General features: G+C 51.9%; 1 protein-coding gene across 2 annotated transcripts in view; it reads left to right on the top strand.

Moving 5' to 3' along the window:
* PTPRU (protein tyrosine phosphatase receptor type U) overlaps positions 1-22,793 on the top strand; it is an 89,200-nt gene that overhangs the window by 49,041 nt on the left and 17,366 nt on the right. The window contains exons 14-19 of one of the 2 annotated variants that reach the window (XM_055573901.1): positions 146-284; positions 8,096-8,253; positions 18,958-19,148; positions 19,853-19,928; positions 20,419-20,495; positions 22,199-22,216. In XM_055573901.1, the coding sequence (XP_055429876.1) occupies positions 146-284; positions 8,096-8,253; positions 18,958-19,148; positions 19,853-19,928; positions 20,419-20,495; positions 22,199-22,216 (659 nt within the window). The remainder of the gene's footprint in view (positions 1-145; positions 285-8,095; positions 8,254-18,957; positions 19,149-19,852; positions 19,929-20,418; positions 20,496-22,198; positions 22,217-22,793) is intronic. The other variant, XM_055573902.1, reaches the window with a different exon arrangement.

Here is a 22,793-nt window from a genome sequence, read left to right as displayed (position 1 = left end):
TGTCTGACTCTTAGCGACCCCCATGGACTGCAGCACTCCAGGCTTCCCTGTCCATCACCAATTCCCGGAGTTTAGACCTCTGCAAGCAGGGGGAAGGTGGTTCCCGCCTCCCCTCTGATCCTCTGTCCTGTGTTGTTCTCCCCAGCCGCCTGCAAGGAAAGCAAACAGCCCCTGGAGGTGTCCCAGAGGTCGGAGGAGATGGGACTCATCCTGGGCATCTGTGCAGGGGGCCTTGCTGTCCTCATCCTCCTGCTGGGGGCCATTATTATTATCATCCGAAAGGGGTGAGTGAGGCCAGTACCCTGGCCTACCCGGGGCTTCTGCCTGTCCGAGGCCGGGTGAGCAGAGAGGAGGCTGAGGGTTGGTTGGGCAGCCGCCTGGCGGGCGTGTGGAGGGCTGCCAACCTGGGCATCAGGCCTGTGGATCGACCCAAGCCGGTGAGGGGAAGCCTGAGACTCTGCAGATGGAGCTGCCCCAGAGTGGCTTGGCTGGAGCCCAGGTCTGGCCGGTGCCAGGTGCCCCTGTCCAGGGAAAGGCTCTCAGTGCCCGTTGCCAAGGAGCCGTGCTGGGAGTGGGCCCCACCCGACTGTGCCTGCTGGGCTGTTCTGATGGGGATGGTGGGGAGGTAACCTGACTTGGCATCCTCAGTGCACGAGAGATCTTCTGCCGTCGCGTCTGCCCTAACCACGGGGTTGGCGTGTTGTCCCTGAGCAGTGGGGGGTGGGGCTCACTCCCCTTCACACCGAGGACCCTGAGCAGCGGCTCTTCCCAGGCTCCATCTTCTCTTGGGCTCAGCTTGCCCTGGACTCTGTTACTGTTGATCCCTGAGGAGTCCTTCTGGGCCTGTGACTCAGAGGAGACCTCCCTTCCTGCCCTTGCCATTTCCCAGGCCTCAAAGGTCCAGCCTTACATTTGTGTGGGAGGCACTTTCGGGTACATTTCACAGTGGGCGGAGTGAATACCAGCCTATCTTAGAACCTAGAACTTAAACTGTTTTGGAGTTTTAGAAATCCAGGATGTGAGATTCTGAGAATCTCCAAGTTTAGAACTATGGAGGCTCCGAACCTGGACACTGAGAGCTGCCATTGTAGTTCAAGGATGTCTAGCCTAATGGTTTTCCCGTCTTCCAAAAGCAGCAGAACCTATCTTCAAAACACTAAATAAACCCCTCCTGAGAGCCAGTACATGGGGCACTAAAGACTGAGCCTTGGTTTGGAGCTCGGTGGGCTTCTGAGACCCTGCCCCACCTCATTCTCCTTGCCCCACCTCGTTCCCTACCAGGCAGCCCCAGGACACTGTGGTCCAAGCCCCTTAGTTGAGGAATGGAGACGCTAAGCCCCAGAGGGGGCAGAGACCTGCCCAAGGTCACCTGGGAGCCAGAGGCAGAGCCTGCTCCATCCTCTCCCCTCCTGGGCTCTGGCTTCTGCGGCCCTTGCTGCTGCCAAGTTGGGCATGCATGGGTGGGTTGGCTCTGGGTCTCTGGGCTGTCAGGAGCAGATAAGCAGGATCCAGGGAGAGAGGGAGAACTGGGCAGGGCCCCCCTTGCCTGAGGCCAGGCACCAGCAGGAGAGAGACTCTCCCCAAGAGTCTCGGGGTAGGGGCATGCCAGCAGTGGGGTGCTGGAATGGTCTGTTCAGGGCATCAGGCTCTGATTGTTCCCTGTGAAGCTTCCTGAGGCAAAATCATTTAAACTGTCATTTAATGAGTATTATGCTGTGCCAAGAGCTCTCCACACATCACCCATTAGAACCATAGTTACTGATCACCTACTGTGTACCAGGCGCTGTTCCGGCACTCAGGAGACATCAGGGAATTTTTCCTTCCTGGATCCTGACTCACAAAGCAGATCTAAGTTCCTTTTCATAGGTCGGGAAACTATTATTAAGCGACTCGCCCATGTCACTTTAAGTAGCAGGTCCTGACTGGACCCAGGCCTGACCGCAAAGCTCATCCTCCTTATGGCCTGGCATGTGAAGGGCCTCACCACGGCTGGCACACAGAAGTTCCTGTAGGGGGCGAGGCCCTGGGGGGTGGGGAGTGGCACAGATAGAGGGCTGTAAGGGAGGGGTCAGATTCGGGGAATTGCAGGCGGTATTTGAATCTCTCCAGATCTACTCTTGAGGGAAGACTGGCAAAGTAGGGAAGGTCACCCACCCCAGCAAAGAGAGTGCCAGGCCCAAGAGAGGATGGATGGGTCAGAGATGCTACCAGGGCCTCACTGGGAAGCCCTCCACTTCACGCAGCTGCTACTGGAAGCCTCTAGGATCCCTTCCCCGTAGCCACCTGCCTCCGCCCTGTTCCTTCTTAGATCCTCTAAAAGCCATTCAGTCCCATTCTGTAGCCCCTTGCTGCTTTCCCCCGAATCCTACCTGGCCTTCCGGGTTCACTGTGCTCTTGAGGGCTCCCTCAGTCTGCACCGTGAGTGCCATGGGGCAGAGCAGCTCTGGCAGGGATGGGGATGTTCAGATCAGCCTGGGGTATGGATGAGATGGACAGATTAGGAGGTTTCTGAGGGTGAGCAGCCCCCAGGGAGCTCCCGTGCACCCTACTGGAGGAAGGAGGCACCGGAGGTGGGGAGGAGGTGGCTGAGAGCAGGTCTCAGCTTCTTCATCCTGCCCGCTGGACAGTGAGGCTGGATGCACCTGCCCCTGGGAACTCCGGGGTGCCCCAGGCCAGATGGACCCTTTAGTTCTGCTTCCAGAGACCCTCCCACTTCCCTTTGCAGCACTTCTCCCACCCTGCCCACCCCACCCTGCACTTCACTCACGTACTCACAGGCTTTGCTCAGTGTTTCTCTTCCCTGCTGGACTGAGAACTGCATGAGGGCAGAGGAGGTTCTGTCCTGTTGCCTGTGTGTCTCCCAGGTCCTCTGTGTATGACTTATGGGTGACTCGGGTCCTCCTGAACCCGCACCCCCGCCCAGCAAGCAGAGGGGCAGGGAAGGGCTGGGTGCACGCTTGCTGTCCAGGAGGGGATTATTTTTAACCTCACTTGTTTAGAGGAGAAAATGGAAGCTCAGAGAGGTGGAGTTCTTTTAGTTATTTTTCTTCATTTATTGATTACTCAGTTTAATAAAATCTGTATCGAGGGAATACATATTCCCTGGGCACTGTTCTGGGCCCTGGGGATCCACAGTGGGCAAAAGCAACCAGGATGCGGTCCTCTTGTGCTTTGTGGCTGTGGGTGGGGAGTCTGGCATTAAACTAAAAAAAGCACGAATGCGTGATTACAAATTGTGAAAAGACCAGGGTATCAGGGTGAAGGGGCAGAGAGAGAGTAAAGGGGGAACTAATGTAGTTGGTGATTGTGGGGGAGTCCTTAGGGTCGGCCCTTTTGAAGTTATGACAGTTCAGCTGAGACCAGAAGAATGCCGCTCCTTCAGCCCACCTCCCTGCCCTCAGGGCCACTATGAGCAGCTCATGGCCCTGGACCCCCACTCTGTCCCTGGGACGGAAGATGTGCTGTGTGAGCACAAGTGTTTCTCCTGCCCTGGCTGGGCCTCTGTTTTCCCCTCCCCTCTCCTTGCCTTCCCCTCCCTGCTGATGGGGTGACGTGGGTGCGGGCGAGTGGAGGACCCTGGAGCGGGCCTGGAAGGGGCCTCAGGAGGGGCAGGCTCTGGGATCAGGGTCTTGGGCCTGGTCTGGACTTTCGCTGACCCTCCGTGAGCTGCGTGCTGACATGACTCTCCGGGACCCGGTTCCCCGCCGGGGAGGTGGGATCAGATCTGCCCCACGACCCCACTGCCGGTGCCTTGAGGTCCCATCAGGGCTCTTGGCCCAGCTGTGCTCTGGGTGCTCATGAGGGGGCCACGCGGCTCCTTTAGTGGACCCCACACCCAGGGGCAGTCTGGGTGGCTGAGGGTGGCCCCCCTGGCGTCCAGACCCCCTCTCCTTCCTGGCCGCTCAGTTCTTCCCAGCTTGCAGAGGGCTGTCCCCTCAGGGGCAGTGGAGCCTGCGGGGGGCAGGGGGTGGCATGGGGACTGCGGGGGGTGGTCTGCAAGGATGAGTGCACAGTTACCTCGAGTGTGTGAGTGCAGGCATCTGTGTGTGAGTGTGTTTGTGAATATATGTCTGTGTATGTATCTGTGTGTGCCAGTGTGTGTGTTTGAGTACAGGTGTCTGAGTGTCTGCATGTAGGTCTGTGTAAGTGCATGAGTGTGTCCTTGTGTTTCTATGTGAGTGTGTGTTTGTGAATATATGTCTATGTATGTATCTCTGTGTGTTTGAGTACATGTGTCTGAGTGCATGTATGTCATAGGTCTGTGTTTGTAAGTACATGAGTGAGTCCATGTGTTTCTATGTGAGTGTATATTTGTGAATATATGTCTCTGTATGTATCTCTGTGTGTCAATCTGTGTGTTTGAGAACATGTGTCTGAGTGTCTGCATGTATGTAATAGGTCTGTGTTTGTAAGTACATGAGTGAGTCCATGTGTTTCTATGTGAGTGTGTGTATCCATGAACATGTCTGCATGTGTATTTATCTTTGTGAACACATGTGTGTAAAGCTCTGCTTCCCTCCCAGCCCTTTCCCCACCTCCTTCTCACTCCAGCAGTGGGCTTGGGGAAGGTTCTGGAAGGAGCCGGGCCAGCCCTTGGGTCAGAGAAGGCCCTCTGACCCCTTGGTCCCAGGCCAGCCCGGTCCCCAGCAGAGAAAGCACCAGGTCTCTCCCGCTGGCGGTGCTGCCCTGGGCCCTGCCTCGTGCACGAACCGTGGCCCACCTGTGTGTTCTCTTTGCATGCTGCCAGGAGAAACCACTATGCCTACTCCTACTACCCGTAAGTAGCGCCCCCGCCCGGGGGCCCCGCCCCTCCTGGGGAGCCCCACCCCCCACCCCGACCCTGCCTGGGGTCAGCACCTCCTCCACGGCCACCCTGCCTCTGAGCTTCCCTCCTCTGCTGTCCCTCCTCTCCCTGCCGTCCTCCTGTGTGGAGGTCACGAGCGCTCACTCTGTGCCGAGTCTCAGGTTCAGATCCAGCTCTCTGAGCCGCCCCAGACAAGTCACCGGACCTCCTGGCACCTCCTGTCCTCTTGACCCTGAGGCAGCCGCTTGTGTCTCAAGCCACTCCTGCTGGTCGGGACCTCCCGACATCAGACCTCAGTCCATGTCCAGGAAGGTCCTCGCTAGGGTCCTGCTCTGGGTCCACAGCCTGTGTACTTGTGCATGTCAGGGGCAGAGACAGGGCAGCTCCCAGGGCACCTCCAGTGCTCTCCAGCTGGGCCCAGCTCCTCAGACCCACTGATCCCTGAGCGCCTCCCCTGAGCTCAGTTCTTCACGCAGAAACCACACAACAACCCTGAGAAGAGGCCCTGTGATCGCCCCATTTCACTGATGAGGAAACTGAGGCTCAGGGAGGTTAAGGACTTGTCAGAAGTCACAGGGCATGCAGAGACAGGGTTGCAGCCCAGGCACGCCTCTAACTCCACGGCCTGCCGATGCTGCTGTTTTCTGCCTCTGGGATCTCTGACCCTGCAAGCCTTCCAGATCATTCCCCTGCACCCGTGCTTGTCCCCTCCTTGCAGAGCAGGCCCAGGTGGCCCCAGGCCAGCCCAGAGGACGGTGGTCTCTCACCTCCTCTCTGGACCCTCTTCTTGCATCGACATCACCCATTGTCACACTGGCTTTTCCAGCAACCACACCCCCGTCAACACACGTGGCGCCTCCAGCTCAGCTGTTCCTTGAGCTCCTAACAAGGCAGCTCTCTTGCTCCCTCTACTCTGCAGCTGTTTTTCAAAAACATTATTTTATTGAAGTGTAGTTGATTTACAATGTTGTGTTAATATCTGCTGTACAGCAAAGTGACTCAGTTACACACATATATGTATTCTTTTCATATTCTTAAAAAAATTTTTTTTAATTGGAGGATAATTGCTTTTCAGTATTGTGTTGCTTTCTGCCATACATCAACATGAATCACCCATGGGTATACATATGTCCCCATCTCCCACCCCATCCCACCCCTCTGGGTTGTCACAGAACACTTAATTTTGAACCTAAATGCAGAACTTTTCCGAGTTGTCCATATTACACAGCATCAGCTTGATCGCACCCTGAGGTCGGCTGGAGGCCACAATGTAAAGTGTCCCTCCTGGCTCTGTCTGCGGATCTGGTTGGTTGGTGTTTGAAGTTCTTCTGCCAAGTAGAGCAGGAGGCCTGGGCGGGAACAGAGCCCTGTGGTTCACCGCTGCAGACTGCCTCCTAGGCCAGGATCCTCTCGGGACGGGTCCTCCTGGGCTCCATGGTCCAGCCAGCCTGACGGGCTGTCCTCTGTCTGAGGCCCTCTGTCTGTCGTCCCTGTGGTCGCTGGTGTCTGACCTGTCCTCCCACCCCTGTCTCCTTCCCCACCTCTCTCCTTGTCATTATGCCTTTTTCCCCTCCTCTCCCTTCTCTGTATCCTCCTAATTCTCTTGTCCCACCCCCGTCTCCCTCTTCACCTCCCTTCCTCCTCCACCTTCTGTCCTGTGTTGATGGTCAAAGTCACAGCCACAGACACCTTTCCTCATCTGCCCCCCAAGGGTCTTTGGCTCTGCCCTGGGCCGCAGTGAGGGAGATATCCAGAGCCTGAAGGCGGATGGGAGTCCGAGACCTGGGCCCGCTGAGCCGTCTCAGATTGGGAAAGGCACACCCACCGCAGTGCATAGCCACGCTGGTCCCCAGCACGGACACAGAGCCCTCTTTCCTGTGTTTCCCAGAGGAAACACATTGTCGTCCTGGCAGGAGGGGCATCCAGAGGTCATCCTGTCCCTTCCCCGGCCCCCAGCAGCTCTGGAGCCAGGAAGGGCTGAGTGGAGTTTGTCTCTCTGGGGGAGTGAGTCCCACACTATCCTCTTCATCTCCACGATGACCAGTGTCCCTGAGCCCGCATGACCTGGAAGTCCTCTCTCAGGTCTGCCCTGCGTCCTGCATGCTGTAGGGCTGGGCAGGTGAATGGCTGTCTGGTCTTGAGCCCTCCCTGTGATCGGGTCCTGGCTCTTTTCCAGTCTCAGCGCCATTCCCACGTCCTTTCCCTTGGCCTGTGTTTCAGCCCCTCAGACGTGGAGCCTTGATCCTTGCCTCCCCATCCCTGTTCTCCCTCCCACTTTCCTCCGCGTTCCCTGGGGTTGCAAACTACCATCCACATCTAAAGCTGGACTGGAGACCTGGGCTGTGCAGGGGTCCCTGCCCAGGGTCCTCTCCAGAAGCTCCCCCTCTCGGGAGGGGCTGGGCCTTCTCCCTCTGCAGCTTCCGGCAGCTGGATGGGCTGGTGGGCAGCGACAGGAATATGGATGCTGTGTGGATTACTTAAGTCTAGTGTGGCCTGTGGGAGGACCATCCTGGGGTTCCTGGGGGTAAGAAAAAGTCGTGATTGGAATTTATTCCGTGTCCACTGAACACTGGACACTGAGACTGGCCGAGCTCTAGCCAGACCCTCTGCCTGAAGGAGAATTGCAGTGCTTTCCCATGTGGGAGGAAGGGCAGCTGCCTGGTGAGGCCAGAGGAAGGAAGGTTATGTGTGGGGCCTGCAGGGGCCGGAGCTGGGCAGCTGTCTTCCTCGCTGTGGATGCGGTGATTGTTGTGACGCAACAATAGGCCTGGCGTGACTGTCCTCCCCATTGTCTGAGCCCTCAGGCCCAGTGCGAGTTAGGAGGCATATTCCAGCCTGAGGCCACCACTGCTCCATCCCTTGCTCTCAGCAAAGGTCCATGGATAGGAACCCTTGTTGTTGTTCAGGTCCCAAGTTGTGTCTGATTCTTTGCGACCCTGTGGACTGCAGCACGCCAGGCCTCCCTGTCCCTCGCTATCTCCCAGGGTTTGCTCAAACTAATATCCATTGAATCAATGATGCCATGCAAGCATCTCATCCTCTGTAGCCCTCTTCTCCTTCTGCCTTCAATCTTGCCCAGCATCAGGGACCCCGCCCAGTCCCTTTTGGGCAGAGAGGCAGTTTTCCAGGTCTGGTGAGCAAAGGATGGGGCCAGGGTCCCTTCAGCATCCAGAGATGCTTCTAGACTGGCTCCTGGCCTCAAGGTCCCTGACTGCTGGGTCTCCCCATCCACCTCTGGGTGCTATCCTGTCCAGCTGAGCACCCATGTCTCCCATTGACCCTCCTCTGCAGGAAGCCAGTGAACATGACCAAAGCCACCGTCAACTACCGCCAGGAGAAGACCCACATGATGAGCGCTGTGGACCGGAGCTTCACGGACCAGAGCACGCTGCAGGAGGATGAGCGGCTGGGCCTCTCCTTCATGGACACCCACGGCTACAGCCCCCGGGGTGAGTGCCTGCCCCTTCCTCGTGGCCCCCAGGCACTCCTGCCCCAGACTCCTGAGCCAACAGCACAGAGCCCCCCCATCAGCGGATTCTGTAACACCCCGAACCACAGGACTAAGCATCCTGCTGGGTACCAGCACGGGCCCTGGGGATACAGAGAAGGCACCGGTGTTATCTTTGCACTGGAGGAGCTTTAGGAAAATCGAGGTCTTAGACCTAGATTCATCTAAAAGGAGTGTGAGTTCCCATGTTAATTGTGAGAAGTGTCTGGAGACTCAGGGAAGGGAGCTCTGCTGCGGGGTCAGAGCCATCTCCTTCCTGCTGTGTGAAAAGAAGTGCTCTGGAGTTAGACCTCAGTTTGCATCTCAGGTCCCCTGAGCTGTGTGACCTGAGACAAGTGGCTAAACCTCTCTGGTTGTCTGCTTCCTCGTGTATAAAATGAGGAGGAAGATCGTCTCTGCTGGTGGTGCTGCTGGGAGACTAAATGAGAATGTGTATACATCATTTAGTGCTCTGGCTGGCCTGCAGGGAGAGGAGAGTGAGTCAGCTGTATATGTTAGGAGCTTCTCATCAATCGCTTCATCACACATCTTTTGATTCGACTTGGTGCTGATTTGTACAAAAGGAAATAGACTATTTAGGAAAATCATGAAGTCGTAATAATACAATAAACACTGCTGAAGCCCACTGGTGAATTTGAAAGTCATCTGAATGCGTCTCTCATAGTCCTTACCTCCCTCTTAGATGTAAATATTCCCTTGAAATTTATGTTTATAACTTTCTTGGCTTTTGGGGAGTAATTTTTACCATGTGTGCATGTGTCCCCAAACAGTGCATTCTATAATTTCGCTCATTCTGAGCTTGATAAAAATGAAATTGCTCTCTATTTTTCAGCTCAACACCATGTTTCCAACATTTGCCCAGGTGGATGTTTTGCTATAGTTCATTTATTTTCTCTGATGTATAGTTTTCCATTGTATGAATATATCACAATTTATTTCTCCATCCTGCCATCCACGGGCATTTGATTTGTTCCTAGTTTTCTTGTTATTACAAACGAGGCTGCTGTGAATGTTCTTAAATGAATCTCTAGATGCACCTGCACAGCAGCTTCTGGAAATAAGAGCTGCTGGATTATAAAGTATGTGCTTGTTCTGCTTTCTGAGACAGGGCCAAATTGTTTTCCAAAGCGTCTTTGCCTGTGTTCATTCCTAGCAGCAGGGTGTAAGAGTTTGCATCACTCCACATCGAGATCAAAACTTGCCAGGCTTCTTCACTTTCGCCAAACTAGTTTTTATAAAGATGGTAATTCTCTATAGTCTTAATTTGCATTTCTCTGATTACTAATGAAGTTGAACATATTTGCAAATCATCATCGGCCATTCAGGTTTCTTCTTCCGTAAAATGCCTGTTCATGTCTTTTACCTAATTTTCTGTTTGGTTTTCTGTTGCTTTCTTAGTGGTTTTTAGGAGTTCTTTATATATTTAGGATGAGACTCATTTGTCTCTTATGAATTGCAAATATCTTCTCCCAATTTGTGGCTCATCTTCACTGGTTATTTATAGTGTCTTTGGATGAACAAATTTTTGTGTAGATTTAGTCAAGTTCATCAGTCTTTTCCTTTTTGATTTCTATTTTTGTGTTTGTTTAATGAATTCTTCTGTATGCAAAGTTGCAAGACATTTTTTACTTTTTTCTAAAACTTTTAATATTTTGCATTTCACTTTTACATCTTTATCCATTTGTAGTTGATTTTTGTATGTGATAGAAATTATTTTTTTTCTATAGGGAAAACCAACTGAAAACCATCGGAAAACCATCATCATAATACCTGATGATGTCCCAGCATCAGGTATTATAGTTCATATTTTCACCACTCATTTGCAGAGCCACCCCGTATCATATATCACATTTCCATATATATGTGGGCTATGCTTTGGCTCCCTGTTCTTTATCATAGGCCAGTTTGGTGATTCCTATGTCAGTACCAAACTAGCTAATTACCATAGGTATCTAGGTCTTCATATCTGAAACATCAAGCCCTCTCAACCTTGTTCTTCACCAAGGATGTCTTGGCTATATTTGCCTTCGTTCTTTTACTTAAAAATTTTAGAATCATCTCTTCAAATTCCTTGGAAAACTTTGTTGGCGGAATGTGCATTGAATCTAAGGATTGGTTTTCATTTTGTAAAACCAAAACTCGACATCCATTAAACTCCCTGTTCCCTCTCTTCTCAGTTCCTGGCCACCACCATTCTACTTTCTGTGACTTTGATTACTGTCTCATATAAGTGGAATCATGCAGTACTTGTCTTTAGGGACTAGCTTATTTCACTTAGCATAATGTCCTTAGAGTTCATCCATGTCGTAGCATCTTCTAGAACTGCCTTTTTTAAAATTGCTTTTTGAAAAAATTAATTTTTTTAGCTTTTAGTTTTTGGCTGCACCGCATGGCATGAGGGATCTTAATTCCCTGGCCGGGGTCATACCTGTGCCTCTTAATTCCCTGGCCGGGGTCATACCTGTGCCTCTTAATTCCCTGGCCGGGGTCATACCTGTGCCTCTTAATTCCCTGGCCGGGGTCATACCTGTGCCTCCTGAAGTGGAAGCTCAGAGTCCTAACCACTGGATTGCCAAGGAACTTCCAGAATTGCCTTTCTTTTTAAGGCTGAATAATATTCTATTGTATGTATATGCTTGCTTTTCTGACCCATTTGCCTGTTGATAGACACTTCGGTGGTTTCCAAGTTTTAGCTATTGTGAATAATGCTCCAGGCAAGAATACTGGAGTGGATTGCCATTCCCTTCTCTAGGCGATCTTCCCAACCCAGGAATGGAACCCAGGTCTCCTGCACTGTAGGCAGATTCTTTACTGCCTGAGCCACCAGGGAAGCCTGCTATGAACATGCTGCTGCTGCTGCTGCTACTAAGTTGCTTCAGTCATGTCCGACTCTGTGCGACCCCATAGATGGCAGCTCATCAGGCTCCCCCGTCCCTGGGATTCTCCAGGCAAGAACACTGGAGCGGGTGGGTGTATACAAATATCTCTCTGGGTCCCTGCTTTCAGTACTTTTGGGTATATATCCAGAAATGGAATTGCTGGATCATATAGGAGGTCTATTTTTGATTTTTTGAAGGCCTGCCATACTGTCTTCCACCGTGGCTGCACCATTCTGCATCCCCCCAGTAGTGCCCAGGGGTTCCAGTTTCCCCATATCCTTGCCAGGACTTGCTTTCTGTTAAAGAAAAAAAAAAAATTTATAGCAGCCATCCTCATGGATGTGAGATGGTATCTCGTAGTTTCGATTTTCTTTTCCCTCATGCTGGAGTGCTGTGATGTTGAGCATCTTTTCATGAGTTTATTGGCTGTTTGTGTACTTTATTTGGAGAATTTTTGAATTGGGCTGTTTGTCCTTTTGCTGTTGAGTTTTAGGAGTTCTATATTTATTCTGGATATTAATCCTTATCAGATAAATGATTTACAAACATTTTTATCTCACTCTGCGCGTTGCCTTTTTACTCTGCGATTAGTATCTTTTGATGAACAAATGTTTACACTGTGATGTTGTCCATTTTGTCTGTTTTTTTCTTTTGTTGCTTATGCCTTTGGTATCATAGCCCAGAAATTCTCGCCAAATCTTGTGTCATGAAGCTTTTGCCTTATGTTTAGGTCTTACGTTTAGGTCTTTAGTCCTTTCTGAGTTACTTTTTGTGTATGATGTTAGATAAGGGTCCAACTTCATTCTTTTGCATATGGATGTCCAATGTTCCCAGCACACATGGGGTACATTTTTAGAATATTATATTTCTAAGTATTGGTCATATAGAGAAATGCAGTTGATTTTTGTGTGGATAGATATTGGTCTTGTATCCATCCACCTTGATAAACTTTCTTTTTTTATTGAAGTATAGTGTGGCTTACAGTATTGTTAGTTTCAGGTATGTAATATAGTGATTTGATATTTTTATAGATTATATGCCATGGAAAGTTATTACAATGTTATTGGATATATTCTCTGTGCTGTATATTACATCCCTGTGGCTTTTAAAATTTATAACTGGTAGTTTGTACCTCTAAATCCTTTTCATCTATTTTGCCTTTCTTTCCACCCCTTGCCCTTGTGGCAAACCCTAGTTTGTTCTCCATGTCTGTGAGTCTATTTCTGTATTGTTATATTTGTCTATTTGTTTGACTCTTTAGGAGCTACTCATAATGTCATTTTTCTTCCTTTAGTCTGTTAGTGAGGTGAGTGACAGTTTTAGATTTTCCTTTTTTTTCCCTCTTTAAAAAATTATTTATTTTTAATTGGAGGATAATTGCTTTACAATATCGTATTGATAGATTTTCTAATGTTAAAATAACCTTCCATTCCTTGGGTAAATTCAACTTGGTCTGATGCATAATATTTTTTTATGAATTATTGGATTTAGTATAATATAGTTCAAGATTCTAAAGCTGTATTCCCCAGTGGGATTGGCCTGTAATTTTTCTTTTTTGTGTAATCTTTGTCTGGTTTCTGGTATCCAGATTCTACTTGTCTTATAAAATGCATGGAGATGTTGTCTGTTTTTTCCTTATCACAGAAGATTGGAGTCATTGGCTCCAACTCCCTGAAAGTTGGGTGGAATTCATCTGTGAAACCAAGAGAGTCCTTTTCTTTTGTTTTCTTTATGGAAACATTTAAAACTTTTAATTCAATTTATTTAAAGGAAGAAAGAGCTCCTCTTCAAGCTTTCTATTTTTTCAAGACACTTTTAGTGTCTTGAAAAAGGAATGTGTCTTGTCTAGGAATGTGTCCATTTCATTTATGCTTTCAAGTCCATTGACTTGCATGATGTTCTTTGTGACCTTCCCTCATTAAATTTAACTACAGCCCTGCTGCTGCTGCTGCTGTCGCTTCAGTCATGTCCAACTCTGCGACCCCCATAGACGGCAGCCCAGCAGCCTCCCCCGTCCCTGGAATTCTCCAGGCAAGAACACTGGAGTGGGTTGCCATTTCCTTCTCCAATGCATGAAAGTGAAAAGTGAAAGTGAAGTCACTCAGTCGTGTCCAACTCTTAGCGACCTCATGGACTGCAGCCCACCAGGCTCCTCCGTCCATGGGATTTTCCAGGCAAGAGTACTGGAGTGGATTGCCATTGAGCTGTTAAATCAACTCTTCATCTTAAAAACAAGGAAACAGAGATGCAGAGAGGAGAATCACTTGTCTGGGTCAAACCGCCAGAAGGTGGCAGAGTCAGGATTTAAATGCAGGTCTCTTTGAATTGCAAATTGCGGTTTCGGCTGTATCACGCAGGCCTGGTGGACTGGGTAGGATTTGGGTTGGCAGAGAAGGGGAAGCAAAGGCATCTGTGCATGAGGAACAGCATGTGTAAATGCACAGAGGACAACCTGGCGAGGTCTGCTTGGGCTGAAAACTCAAGTGGGTTTTGGGGGGAGTGGGAGGTGGGGGTGGTGTGGGCACGCATCTTGCTGCTGAGTCCTAAGGAGAGACGGAGAGAGGCAGGAAACATGGGCTCTGCACCCAAGGAGCTCACTGTCTAGTTGGGAGGTGAGATGGACCCAGGAGATTCAGCACTGGGCTAACTGCTGGGGAGGTGGGGACAATGTGTTGCCATAGTCTTGAGAAGACACACCTTTGGGCAGGGGAGGTCAGGGTTTCAGCTGAGACGGATAAGATTTGATGAGGGGTGAGGAGGGGTGGACACTGAAGGCAGGATGCTGGACGCAGGGGGAAGGTGTGTGATGGCTGGGAAGCTCAAAATGTATTTAGGAGACTGAAGCTCAGTCTTAAGGCTTCTCTCTTTCTTTATGTTGCGTCCTGGTCTAGCTGCTACTTTTCTTTTCCTAACAGATTTTTGTTAGGAAGAGGCCAGATTTTTGTGGTTTAGAACCATGTTGATTAGATTCAACCTCAGTATGGAAATTTTAAATAGGGACTTCCCATGCTGAGTAAATGTTGAGCTGGGATGTTCCCAAGTTGTTGGAATGTGCCCCTGTGGATTCTGATCCTGCCCTGAAACCCTCACACCCTCTGGGTTCTCATCCTTCCAGAGCTCTTGACCACTATGGGAAACCAGAGGGTTCTGGCCAAATGGTTCGTCAAATAAATGCCCCTTATTTGACACCGCAAATGCCCTCTTATCAGGAAGAGGAAATCAGAGGAAGACAATAGGGTCCCGGAGTCAGATGGGCCTGAGCGTGAATCCTAATGCTACCACTTAAGCAGCAGGGCACTTAACCCTTCTGGCCTCAGAATATAGAGTCGGTTGTTATGCCCTCCTCAAGGGGACCTTCCTGGCCCAGGTATCAAACCTGTGTCCTTATGTCTCCTGCATTGGCAGGTGGGTTCTTTACCGCTAGCGCCGCCTGGGAAGCCCATACAAGTGCAAGTGTTCGTCACTCAGTTGTGTCTGACTCCTTGTGACCCTGTGGACTGTAGCCCGCCAGGCTCCTCTGTCCATGAAATTCTCCAGGCAAGAATACTGGAATGGGTAGCCATCCCCTGCCCCAGGGGATCTTCCCAACACAGGGATTGAACCAGGTCTCTTGCATTGCAGGCAGATTCTTTACCCTGTGAGCCACCAGGGAAGCCCCTATGTAATAAGGGGAATAACAATAATACCTACATCATAGGGATATTCTAAGGATTGAATGGCTTAAGAATCATGCCAGGCATATGAAAGCCCTCAGCATGTTAGATATTGTTAGCTATTGTTACAGGTTGTGTTTCTTTAAAGTTGCTTGCTAATTGCAAATAGTGAAGGAGTATAGTGTGCTGTTGCTTGCATAACTGGTGGCCTGTCTTCATCAAGAGTGGATGGTAATTGGGGGAAATGCCTATCTTTGAGGGAAGTCTGAGGATCCTCATTTTCAAATGAGGAAACCAAGGTCCAGAGAGGTCAAGTGACTTGAGTCAGAATTCACATTCAGGCTTCTCTGACTCCACACCCAGTGTTCTTTCCTCTGGGCCTCCAGTCCTCCCCGCAAAACATCAGCTGTCCAGTGGTTCCGTTCAGTTCAGTTCAGTCTCTCAGTCGTGTCCAACTCTTTGCAACCCCATGGACTGCAGTACACCAGGCCTCCCTGTCCATCACCAGCTCCCGGCGTTTACTCAAACTCATGTCCATCGAGTCGGTGATGCCATCCAACCATCTCATCCTCTGTTGTCCCCTTCTCCTCCCACTTTCAATCTTTCCCAGCATCAGGGTCTTTTCAAATGAGTCAGGTCTTCGCATCAGGTGGCCAACGTATTGGAGTTTCAGCTTCAACATCAGTCCTTCCAGTGAATATTCAGGACTGATTTCCTTTAGGATGGACTGGTTGGATCTCCTTGCTGTCCAAGGGACTCTCAAGAGTCTTCTCCAACGCCACAGTTCAAAAGCATCAATTCTTCAGCGCTCAGCTTTCTTTATAGTCCAACTCTCACATCCATACATGACTACTGGGAAAACCATAGCTTTGACTAGATGGACCTTTGTTGGCAAAGTAATGTCCCTGCTTTTTAATATGCTGTCTAGGTTGGTCATAACTTTTCTTCCAAGGAGCAAGCATCCAGTGGTTACTCCCCCAAATTATCCCATAATCATTATGGAGCTGGAGAAAGACAAGAAGCTGAGGGCTGGCTCTTACCTTCCTTTCTCTCATCCTTTCAGGGGCTTCCAGCTGTGTGGGCAAGCTAGTCCTCAGGATCTGTGTGTGTATGTGTGTGTGTTAGAGACAGAGAGATCCCATGGGAATGCATGGGTGAGAAGAGTAAGGACATGTCTTCTCTGGGCCCAGGAAATGGAGCATCTTCTTGGCAGCATCATCATTCATCATCCTTTGTCCTCTGGTGGTCTTGTTTGGAGAACATCTTGTGTTGCTCTCGGGCTCACCTGGCAGCTGCCCAGATTTGGCTCTGGCTTCCTCCCAATCAGAGGGGGCATTTGCTCGTCTTCAGCCATTGCCAGATGATTCCATGCCTACTTGTGAGGCCGTATCAGGGCTTTCAGCCTTTCAAGATCTCTGAGATGAGCTGCTGGATTTTCTGCCTGGAGAGCTCACTATGGAGCTTCAACATGGTTTCCGTGAAGAACCCTTAGAGACCCCTTCAGAGATCTCAGAGATCACTTTCATCTCTGAGATCTTTGAACCAGCAGAAATCTTTTTTTTGGCTTGAAATTTGTGTGCTTGTCTTGTGTGCTTGTTGTGGATGCTCTAAGAATTGTCATGTCTTAGACCAGGATCCAGTGGTGGAGAAGGACCCGGGCAGAAAGGCCACCTCTTGTCAACCATCTGGCCTGGCTTTCTGAGACTCAGGGGGATCCTCCTTTTCCTGGAAACTCCCGATGATGTCCACAGCCCCATCTGCAGGTGCTCATGTGCCAGGCACTGGGGTGGGTGCTGTATATACATAATCTTGGTATAGAATCTGCCTGCAGTGCAGGGTACGCAGGAGACCTAGGCTTGATCCCTGGGTCAGGAAGATCCATCCCCTGGAGAAGGGAATGGCAACCCACTCCGGTATCCTTGCCTGGAGAATCACATGGACAGAGGAGCCTGGCGGGTTACAGTTCACAGGGTAATAAAGAGTTGGACACGACTGAAGTGACTTAGCATGCATGCACATTGAATATTTATATCATCATATAGGAGGGTAACAGTTTTAATCTTCATTTGCCATATAAAAAGGGAAATTTCTGGAGAGTAAGTAACATCCCCAAGGTTACATGCAGAGCTGGGATTTGATCTGAAGCCTGTCTGACACCAGATACTGTTTCTTAATCGCCATAGTATACTGTATTCCCTTAAGGATATTTCATGAAACAAACAAACTGTCTGTGGTAAAAGTCGGAGGTGAAACCTTGCTATTCCCACCCATCTCTTGGAGATTTAAAATACACACTAACTTGTTGGAAGCCCTAGGAGGTTTCACAGGGGAAAACAACCGATTTATTTTTATTTAAACCAGAATTTCACAAACTCCTTTAAAACACAGAACCCCTTCCCATGATCCTTCTCTTTGTTGAATACGTGAGTCATCTGGCAAGACCAGTATTTTCTGGAACACACTTGGGCAGCCACGACTTTTGGCAAATCTCTCCTCTTCAGATCTCAGTTTCTCTACCTGAAAAATGAAGGGCTTGAGGCATTTGACCACAAATATGTAATGGGTGGGCTTCCCTGGTGGCTCAGACAGTAAAGAATCTGCCTGCAATTCAGAAGACCTGGGTTCGATCCCTGGGTAGGGAAGATGCCCTGGAGAAGGAAATGGCAACCCACCCCAATATTCTTGCCTGGAGAATTCCATGGACAGAGGAGCCTGGTGGGCTACAGTCCATGGGGTCACAAAGAGACATAAGTAACTCACACACACACACACACACACACACACACACACACACACACACACACGTGTATAACTGGTACGTGGCTTGCCCTTCAGCTGTAAGCAACTGGAACTCTGGATAAAACATGTGAAACAGTTGTTTTCAGACATTGGGCACCAGACAGTCTGCCACTGTGATTCCTGAGAAAAGCAAAACAAACCGAAGCACCTGCCTCGCATCGCCCCTCTACCTGGAGGCAGCTTTCAAACCTCAGCACAGGAAGTGGAACCCAAGCAGGGCCTGCAGTCTCCCTGATTTGAGGAGGCAGAGATTGGACTTTGGGGAAGTGGAGCTACCTGGGGTGGGGTGGCAGTGTCTGTCTGAGTATTGCATTCATTCCACCCATTAGTCAAGACTGGGAATTAAGAGTCCAGACCTGAAGGATGGATATGAGTTCACCGGGCATCAGGGGAGAGTGGGGCAGAGGAAGACCATGTGTGAAGACTTGGGAAGGGAGGCCTGCTGGGAGTCCTCCGCCTGCCCCTGCCGGCTCAGAGCTGGGCAGAGAACAGTGGTGAGATGCAGAGAAAGCCCCTGCACAGCAGCCAGCCCAGGAGGAGGGAATACATGCTGAGTGTGTGGGAGTGAGTGTTGGAAGCTAGGTGTGGCTGAGCGGGGCTGTTCCTACATCCCAGGACCTGACCCTGGAGACCAGGGTGGGATGTTCTTGGGGAGGCTGGCCAGGAGAGCTGGGGAGTGGTGGTCCATGGGGAAGGGATGGTTTTCTGGAGTGTGGGGCAGCGTGAACCTCTCCACCTGCTCTCCATGGGCTGAGCTGCCACACAGGCTGACAATGGAAATGCTTGCGCTGGAGAAATGCCTCTATTCAGGTGCTTCCCGCTCATCTGTGGAGGGGGTGGCAGCGGCAGCTAATTTTGGGACTTGCTTGTCTTTGAATGGGGTGATTGCTGGGAGTTATCAGTGTTTCAGATTGTTCCCTGGAAGAGGGGGAGGAAGGAGGGGATGTCTGGGCTCTGCTGAGCGCTGCCCCCTGCAGGCAGTGGATGAAGTCACAGAAGGGGCCCTTGCTGGGAAGCCCGGGAGGGTGAGGGGATGAGGGATCCCAGTCGCAGGGCTGGGCCAGAAGGGCCCCCAACGCGGGGAGCCCGATCCCCTCATTCTACCAATGGGAAGACCGGGATGCCCCAGGGAAGGGGCTCGTCCAGAGTCACCCAGGGTGGCCCAGCCAGCTGCCTGGCTCCTGCAAATAACCTGAGCATCCTCCACGCTGGCTGTGCTCTCATCCCTCCCTTGGCCCCCCTGAGTCCATGTGGGGTTCCCCTGGCTGGGGCCTGTGCACGTCAGGAACCCCTTTTCCCTTTCTCTGGCTGCAGGAGACCAGCGCGGCGGTGGGGTCACTGAGGCCAGCAGCCTCCTGGGGGGCTCACCGCGGCGGCCGTGTGGCCGGAAGGGCTCCCCGTATCACACGGGGCAGCTGCACCCCGCGGTGCGTGTGGCCGACCTCCTGCAGCACATCAACCAGATGAAGACGGCCGAGGGCTACGGCTTCAAGCAGGAGTATGAGGTGCCTGGCCCCGTCCAGCTGGGACCACCCCCCACGGGCCTCCCTTGGCTCCTCCTCACTGTGGACCCTGGTAGCCCTCAGCTGGTCCCTGGATGGGTCCTTGCCCTGACAGTCCCCATTTTAAGCTAATTTCTTGGCCTTGACCTTGGCCCTAATCTCAGCCTGACCTGGTTTCTCCCTCATCCTAACTCTGACTTAAAAAGTGTCTGAATCTTATGTCGGTCTCTGTCTGGACCCTGCCAGGATCCTTTTTCTATCCCTGATGTGGACCTGACCACCAATACTGACCCTGACCTCCAGCCTAAACCCCAGTGTGTCTTTGACCCTAACTTTCATCCTAAGCTCCGTTTGAACTCTGACTTGAATCCCATGATACCTCCGTCTGGACTTATTTTGACCCTCACCTTTACCTTCGTCCCAGCTCAGACCTGGATTTGACCTAAACCTAACCTTCATTCTGAAATGTCTCTGAACTATAATTACCTCTTTCCCCCTCTTTTTCTCACTCCCATCCCCACACTGCTCGGTATTAAACTTAGTCCCTCACATATAAAGGAATATACAGTGACTTCATCTCAGGCCCCAAGTTTAACCCTGAACCTGGCCCTTACCGTGGTCCTACCTCCTTCTGCTGACAGGGTTGGGTTCTTGGGAGGGGAGGGGCTTCCCTCCCCCCCACTAACTACGCCTTTCCCTTCTGACAGAGCTTCTTTGAAGGCTGGGATGCTACAAAGAAGAAAGACAAGGTCAAGGGTGGCCGGCAGGAGCCCATGCCTGCCTGTGAGTCCTGCGGGAGGGCCTGTGGCCGGGGGCGGTGGGTGGGAGGAAGCAGGAAGAGGGAGAAGAGCAGAGTGAGCCATTTATGGAGGGCCTGTCGCAGGCCGGGCTGTGCGATGAGCACCACGCTCCTCGTCTGACTTAGTGTTCTCAGCAGTCCTGTGACGTGGGATGTAGTAGAAGTCCCACTTTACAGATGAGGAAACTGAGGCTTGGGAGGTTAAGCCCCACTCCCGGCGTCACACAGCTGATACTTGCCAGAGCAGCACTGGGCCTCGGGCCTCCTTGACGCTGCAGCCCCGACTAACCACTGGCCTGTCATACCTCCAGCAGTATGGAGGGCCCGCTGGTCAGCCCTGAGTCTCTAGGTTCCCTGACTGCCCTGCCTGTGCCCTGGCTCTGGCCTCCAGGAAGACTCCCCGCTACTGCCCCGGGGCTGGGCTCCCCAGTTCAGCCCCTGCCCACCCCACGGCCACGTGCTTTGTGTTTCCAGACGATCGGCACCGAGTGAAGCTGCACCCGATGCTGGGAGACCCTGACGCCGACTACATTAACGCCAACTACATAGACGTGAGTGCCTCACCCCGTTGTGTCCGCCGACTGGCCCTGGCCGCTCCAGGCTCACTGTCCGGGCGGGGCGGGACCCGGCAGGGAAGAAGTCGGGGTTCACGTGGCTGGATTTCTGAGCGCCCCCACCTCCTGCAGTCAGTGCCAGGGAGCTCAGCAGAGGGGAGGACAGGGTGGGCGACGGCTGTCAGGAGGGCTTCCCTGGGGTGGGGTGTGAGTGAAGCAGAATGGAGGCAAGAGGGCAGACAGCCAGGCCTAGAGGTGAGGACGGGTCCTTTCTCCGTGAGGGGCCCCGAGGCTGGAGGTGGGGTTCTCACGGCACACAGTCAGGCTGAGTCAGGCAGGGGCTGGACTGTGAAGGCCTCGAATGGCAGGCTGAGGAGCTGGGCTTTTTTCCTAGGGGCATCAGGGAGCATTGGCAGTGTTGGACTGTGACAAACTCAGGTTAACTGACCATGTAGTGTGTGCCAAGCACTGTGCTAAGCACTTTATGCCAAATATTTAATTGTCTATAATCCCGACAACCACCCTATGCTGTGGTCAGCATCGTGGCCTCGCTTTACAGGTGAGGAAAACTGGGGCTCAGAGAGGTGAAGCTCCTTTTCCTCTAGGTGACCCAGCTAGCAAGTGGTCAAGAAGGGAGCCGCATCTCAGCTGGTCGGGGTCTCCAGAGCCTTTGCTGCTGATGACAAGGCTGTCCTGCCAGCTGCAGCAGCTACTGGTCAGGCTGGACCAGATGGAGGAGGGGCCGGAGACAGGGCAGGCAGCCAGAAGGGCCTGGGCTTGGGTGTGAGGAAGAGGCGATGAATCTGCTCCCCAAGTGTGGATGAGAGTGGGACAGGACAGGCCCAGGGACGCTGATCAGACTCCCCGACTGGCAGCAAGTCAAGTGTGCAGAGAACCACTTATTCATTCGTTAGATGTTAAATATATTTTGAGCAGCTACTGTGTACCAGGCATTGTGCTGGCCACCGGGAATACACCTGTGAAAAAGGAGACATAGTCCCTGCTTTCCTTGAATCCGTAGATTCTAGTCGGGGAGGCTCATAAACATACAAGTAAAATGAATTCAGGTTAGATAGGCAATCACAGGCCAGGAAAGAGGAATGAATGACTTTCTCAGCATCGTACCACAAAGGTAGTGGTGGGGCCAGCTTTAGCCGTGTTGGGCTGCATGGAGGCAGAGGGCTTGCGCTGGCTTTGGGTGGCTGGAGAGGGAAGGGAAGGGTAATCTCAGGCAGGACCAGTGTGCCAGGTCAGAGGTGTATCCGGAAGCGGGGGGCAATCAGGGACGGTGGAGGTGACCTCTCTTCTCCTTCTTCACTTCCTCCTGGTGGCCAGATGCGCTCGCCCACATTTGCCAGAATCCCTTGCTTTCTCCCCCACCCACCACCTCCCCCACCCTCTCCCCAGGCTGCAGTATGGTCGGACCTGGCCTCGTCTCTCAGACTTGGGCAGCTTTGGGGACAGGGACAGGGGCCTCGCTTTGGGGTCCTCAAGGCCCTAGTCGGTTTCTCCTGGGGCCCTGCCAGGGCCCTGCCCCTGCCCTTTTCTTGCCCAGGCCCAGCCACCCGTCTCTGCTCTGCCACGCCTGCTGGGCATCACCCATTCCAGCCACTCCTGTGCTCTGCCGTCCACCTCCATCTGCCTCTGGCCTAATATCTGTCTCTTTTGCTTTGTCCTGTTCCCTCACTGGAATCATTAAGATTCGGATAAACCGTGAAGTAAGTATCTCTCTCCTGTTTCCTCCTCCTCCTGTCTGTCTGACCGGCCGTATCTCAGGCTCTCTCACAGTCTCTGGCTGTCTCTCTCTCTCTCTCTCTCGTCTGTCTTCCTTCTCCTCCACTTGTGTGCCCAGCACCAACCGTCCACTTCAGCAGCCTGGCCAGGGGCCCCCGGGACTGAAAGTTTGACACGACCCCTGTTGTAAACAATGCCCTCCATCTCCTCTACCCTAAGGGGGGGCCTGCAGTGTCCGGGTGCCTCCCCAGGCCCTGGCCACCTCCCTGGCCACCACCTCTGTCGCCCTTCTCCCCAGCTCCCTGTGCCCTATGAGTCCTCATTAGCCATACCTTCTGTGGGTCTGGGAGTGGTCGGGTGGCAGGAGCTGCCCTGGGTGCCCTGTCCCCCCACTGCTTGGGGGTCCGGGCCTTCCAGGAAGCAGGGGTGGCCCCAGGCACTCCCCTTTAATAGTAATTCCCCTTGTGTTCCAATCCTTTGTGATCAGTTTGCTTGAAACTCAACCCTCACCACTTTGCCCCAGATTTAGCCCTAATTTGAATGTTTTATTTTGGGGGAACA

Source organism: Bubalus kerabau, chromosome 3 (assembly GCF_029407905.1).
Source record: "Bubalus kerabau isolate K-KA32 ecotype Philippines breed swamp buffalo chromosome 3, PCC_UOA_SB_1v2, whole genome shotgun sequence".
Taxonomy (NCBI): domain Eukaryota; kingdom Metazoa; phylum Chordata; class Mammalia; order Artiodactyla; family Bovidae; genus Bubalus; species Bubalus kerabau.
The sequence above is the reverse complement of the archived record's forward strand: the minus strand, read 5'-3'. Positions and strand labels throughout refer to the sequence as shown.